The following is a 6,000-nucleotide window of genomic DNA, read 5'->3' on the forward strand; positions in this document are numbered from 1 at the left end:
AGTTAAGCCAGCGACTAGAGGTATGAACTCAATTAAATTTGATTACGTATCATGTTGTTTTGGTATCCTGTAGAACACTTTTTAAATAACATTATTATTTAGTGTTAACCCTTTCTGACCTGAATTATGTTTTGGAAATGGAGATTTTTTTTTTATTTTAATGGATTATATGTTGAAGTCTAAGAAAGTAAGAAAACCCATTTTTTTTCTCAAAATCATATACTGCCAGGGCGCTATAACTACAACGTATGAGACAACTTGGAATCATTCGAAACGATATATGCGCTATGAAAGACAAGAAAGCTTGTGATTCCAAATGGAATCACACAGTCAGATTAATAACTATATATTAAAACTATTTTGTTTATTACAAACCAAATATAACTAATATTTAAAAGATGGTTTGTGGGATTCCAAAACAACACGATACGTAATCAAATGCAGCTGAGTTCATTCCTCTAGTCGCTGCCTTAACTTAGATTTGGGGGGAAATGTTATTCTGACAGCAAAGCAATTTCTATGGATGGCAACACTGAAAATTCTTCTGGTTCATATTTTTTGTTGTAGAATAATATTATATATGATTGGGGTGAGTTGCATTTCATTATTTCCTTTCACTTATGAAAAACTAAAACAGCTCTTAACTACATTGCTAATCATTTTACTATTCTTCCGTCATCTAAAAATTCTACATATGTGGGATCAATCCTATGTCTTTTTCTTGGCTGTGTATTTTTATGTCCAGCAGTATACAGTATATTGTGGTTACAAAATGTTTCACTATGCTGTTTTAACTCACACGAGAACTGCCCATTCTTCTACAGTTGTGGTTGTTTTGTTCGTTACTGGATCTCCGTGCTTAGGCTATTAGACGTAGATGTGCAATTTAGTGTGTAATCCGAACACATGCATTTTTGAATATTATCCCGATCTCCCGACCTCAAAGATGAGATCGATAATCACGTAATCTGAAGAGAGGTTTCTAAGACATTTCTCTATTCCTTCACTATTCTTTTTGTTTGTTTATGTTTTCTGAGAACAAAAATAACATACGTGAGAATTTTCAAAAGCAGCTGATTTATCCTTGTAAGCAGTGCTTAAAGTGAGCCGGTATGAGCCGGTTATGCATCCGAAAGTTAGAAAATCGGCCGGTATGGCATACCGGTAAAAATAACATATTTAAATTGTAATTTGCATGTAGAAACAAAAAAAAGATTTTACACATCTAGTACGATGTTAGCATTGAGTCAACAACTATGTTTATACTATCAAAGATTTTGTTGCTGCTGCTTTGAAAAGTTAATAATAGTTCCCTTATCACCCTATTCAATGGCAGAATTTGTGCTCTTGATTTTTTTTTCAACATATGCTAGGGCGATTCCATCCCCCCTCAAACAATTCTAACTACCGTACTGCCCGCCTAAAATGTTTAACCTGGATCCGTCTCTGGTATTGACAGGGCTGTTTTTTAAATTAAAACTACTCTTTTCATTTTGTCTGGAGTTCTGTGTTTACAACTATATAAGAAAATTAGTGTTGTGCACGAGACGAGACCAGAAGAAGTTTTTGAAAATGGAAATGAAATTGGAAAGAATCATTAAGTATTAAATACTAGAGACGAGACGAAATTACCTACAAAGCCTTGAAAACGAGTCGAAAAAACATATGAACATATATGTGTTTTCTTGTTTTAATCCACTTATAGGTCGCGTTGGATCAATATGTTATTGTAAATACGATGTTTAAGTAAATGTACCATCCGTGTTCTTCCACATTTAGATCACCGATATGGTCAAGCAAAATTTTTACGAAAGCATACCGCCTCTGCTTCTTTCCTCACTTCGTAATCACTATTGCTCAACAATCAGTTTGGAGGCAGAAGTCTAAAGGCTAGTTCAACAATAGAAAGCCTAAGCCTTGCAAGCCGTTTACCTTTTACACTTTTATATTTTGATATTAAAAAGTTTTAAGTTCATTGAGTTTAGAGAATGGAAATTCAGTTCCTTGCCGGAACTAGAGCCTTTTAATTTCGAGTGTGAACCTTATGATGCTGCTGTCAATAGTATGTGCTTTCCCGTACCTCCCTCGAAAGAGGAGAGATAAGTTGATGTAGCCGAGACCCTTCATTTGTTGGATGCGGACAGGATTGCTACATTTAATTATTTCACGGGCTTCACTATGCACCGACTGGTTAACCATTCTAGGTTGTCTACGATCTTCACTCGCCAAGACCACACGACTTAATGACAAATTGGCGACACAGCCGAAGAAATTCACTTCTTTCCCCAAACCAAAGGGAAGTTTTCCTCCATAAGAGGGATGGCGGGGGGAAGTCAAAGTATGTTTCAAAAATTTTCCTCTCTGCAACAAGAATCGTGTAGCTACGAGCGCATTCCCCTTCGCTCCATCTACATAGGCAGAGTACGAACGGCCTGCCAGGTAGGACCAGTTGCCTCTAGAGAAATCGGTTCCTTGGGCATGAGCGAAGAGTAAAAGAAAGTTATACGAGTAATGACAGCGCATTTTGGGGTCCCTGGAGCCTCATTCCGTAATTGTTTGCTTAAACGCAACTCAAATTTTGTGTTTGACAGTATTTTGCGAGAATTAGCAGATCTTTATAATTACTTGTTCCATTATTTGCGTTACGATGCGAAGGCTCTTACAGACTGAGCCTCCTTCATTTGCTAATCGCCTCTTTCAACGTTCTTCATTGCTAGTACAACTCACATTTACTCTGGTGAGTAGTGTTACAACTTATCCAAAGCATAGGTGTAACTGGAAGGAAACTAGGCTCCCTAGCAAGTACTCATTATTGCAAAGAGGAAGAGCTATTATTATTATGATTATTATGAATGTACAGGTGTTATGAAGGGTCATATTTGTTCCATACCGCCACCTCATCTGATGTCACTTTAAGCACTGCTTGTAAGCCTATGAAATAAACTAATAAATACCTTTTCAGGTATTGGATAGATTCTGCATCCTATAAGTTATTAAGTCAAATGTATTTAAGGTGTACAACGAATGATTTTCAAACAATATACTAATTATTTTATTTTATAGCAGTTATCTCTAAGTATGACTGAACCTATTTAAAACTTCATTATACCCTGAGTTAGGTAATTAGAGCGTACAAGGAATGACTTTCGAACCATATTTAACTCATTTTATAACACTTTGCTGTAAACAGGAAATGGCCTATTTGGAAAAAATGTTGTTTTGTTTGTGTTTTAATGCCTGTACATTTCAAATGTTCAACAAATTAAGTGTGCGTGATAGCAATATAATAGTCTTAAATTCACATGTTTTGTTGTTTTTGTTCCTAAAATCAGCAATGCAACTATCTAATTTTGGAGACTTCAGATAAAATACTTACAATTGTACCTTACCAAGATTTTCACCTGTTGTGCTAATCATCTGAGTTTATATTTAAGCTCTTTTGTTTCATTCTGCTCATTCTTACCTTTGAGAGAAAAGAAGAAATAAAACATTATTCCCAGAGTCGGTAGCTGGTTATAAAATTAGCAAACCTTCTTCACGTATTAAAAGTTGGAATACATTTCTTAGAGTGAGATTGTGCCACAAATAATTTTTCTCGTTGCAGAACACAACTGGTTCTTTGCCAAGATGAAGATCAAGGAGATTCTATTGCTGGACGAGTATGGTTCACCAAAATTCATCAGTGTTCCAGATTACTTTGCTGCGTCTCCATAAAGAAAACGTACCGTCACATCATGAAAACTGAGATATTACTTTGAATCAGAATTTCTACCTCTTGGAAAAGTTACACGAAAGTACAGTATATGAAAAAGGAACGTGTAGAGTTGGAATATGAATTGATAAGACATTGTACAGCGAATGTCATGAGAAAAGAATGGTCTAGTATCATAACACTTCACTCGTTTCATTTAAGTTAAAACTTGCCTTCGAATACTCACAAAAGCATTTATTAGTTTATCGTTGGTTCTTTTGCATTTACTGAATCAAAGGTGCAAACTCTAATGATGACAAGCTCTGATGTGAGAATACTTTGAAACTGCCATTACGAGTCTGAAAGTTTTGATACAAGTTCATTCATAATTTTACTCTGCAAAATGTGTGTTTCTTGAGATACTGACATTCTCAATGAGTAATACTCATATGTTATGTTCTTTTCTCCTTTGATTAGTGTCAATTTCGAAATAAGTCATTTTATATTGTTTCTACTAAATATAAAATACCTTTTATTTTAATTTTGAACACTACAATACAATGTACAATCAAGATTAAGGACAATTGAACGACTGCTTCTCTTCAAGAAGCACTGTACTCTTATTCATCTATAGGATGAGTATTTTTCAATCCTTTTAAGACTACATGACAAAACATGCTACGGGTTCAGTTGTCTAGAGTTTTTAAAAAAGAAGGTAGGTGATACTTTTAAACACATAAATATACCTCCAATTCAACATCTGAAATCATTTTGAACAACTGTTTTGGAATTATTTGAAAATTGTAGTTTACAGTATATGTCAAAACTAAAAAGAGTAACTAAACACAAAACAACAGTACAAATCTCATACTAGCATTATATTTGGACATGGTTTATGTTGATCTCTGCAAAATGTAAAGCAATAAAATTCTGTATTGATGTTTTGTTTTATTTTAACATTCTACCTTACTAAAGAAAAAAGTAGTTTTCTTATGGATATGTTTTATTTGTTTCCATTTATTATGTATATCTTATTTCCGCTTTCATCTGTCACCTAGTTTTCTCAGATGGATTACTGACGCGATCCTACTTTCTTGTCTATTGAATTGCACACACATTAATTTTTCGTTAAAATTAGTAGATATATATTCAAAATTTCTTATTTTTATGAATGTGTTCATAACTATTATTATCTTTATTTATTGTATATCTAAGACTGTGAAAACAAAACTATTTTATGTCAAATTTATCACTTGATTTCAGTTGAAAAGAGAATTTAAGAGAATAGAAGTCTGTAAAACTATAAAAATCCTATTCATTTCGACGAGAAATGAAAATGGAATACTTTGTATATGTTAATGGCCTAGAAATAGTTAGCATCGATAGTCCATAATCTTAATAATTATATAATAATTGACGAGTGTTTATGGGTAACGTTAGGAACTTGCTAAATTCTATACATATGAGGAGCAAATATGAGCGGTGTAGACATAAATTCAACAGCAAATGAAAATGTGAAATTGTCCGTTTGAAGATTTCGCGAATTCGTAAAGCTTCCGTTTGTGTTCATGGAAATGAAAATTAGGTTTAGTACCTGCATACATAAAATATGGCACATTCTAACTTATCTAGAACAAAAGAAAACCGAAAGAATGGCCAGATTTTGTTATAGCAGGGAATGGAATGGTGATTTTTTTTTCATTGTACCGCATTCACCTGTAATAAACAAGTAATGAGAACAGTATTGAAGATGTCCTTAGCTCTTTAGTATAAGAGGAAAGCATTAACCTTCTCTCAAAAATTAATATACAAAATGAATATTTATCAAGATATTTTATATGATTACAAGGTAAGCAGATCTGAGATTTTAATTGGAAGTATAACAATGTGCCGAAAAGGTAATAGGTGTTCGTAAGATATTGCATTATATGCTTTATTGCAATGGTACACATCCATATTTATTATGTAAAAAAAAAAAAAAAAAAGTAAATATTCCACTCTTATTGGAACACTCTTCAATATTCAGTGCGGAAAGTTGGCTTAGCAGCTTTCCTTCTTGTGTGGATTATTTGGTTCGATCCTCGATGCAAGTGTTGATTTTTCCGGAGCAACAGATTATGATTTTAATTCACTCTTAATTAGAAACATAGGTGCTTGAAAAAAAGTCTTTTTGAAAATAAAACGAAGTTTTTTTACTTAATATTTTGCCTGGTAAATTTTTTGGCTCTTTGGAAGGTTTCAACTTTAGTGGAGAAATAAAGTACGTTCCACTTGTCTTTTCCCGCTATAACACAAGAAAAGTATTCAAT

At 33.4% G+C, this 6,000-nt stretch overlaps 1 protein-coding gene across 2 annotated transcripts in view; it reads left to right on the plus strand.

The window, feature by feature from the left end:
- The window catches only part of LOC145678501 (protein CREG1-like), an 81,431-nt gene extending 75,978 nt beyond the window's left edge, over positions 1–5,453 (plus strand). The window contains exon 6 of one of the 2 annotated variants that reach the window (XM_081748716.1): positions 3,605–5,453. In XM_081748716.1, coding sequence (XP_081604842.1) covers positions 3,605–3,714 — 110 coding nt within the window. In that variant the 3' untranslated portion in view covers positions 3,715–5,453. The remainder of the gene's footprint in view (positions 1–3,604) is intronic. The other variant, XM_081748715.1, reaches the window with a different exon arrangement.
- The last annotated feature ends 547 nt before the right edge of the window (positions 5,454–6,000 follow it).

The sequence above is a fragment of the Thermobia domestica genome, chromosome 2, assembly GCF_964235325.1.
Source record: "Thermobia domestica chromosome 2, izTheDome1.hap1.1, whole genome shotgun sequence".
Lineage (NCBI taxonomy): Eukaryota > Metazoa > Arthropoda > Insecta > Zygentoma > Lepismatidae > Thermobia > Thermobia domestica.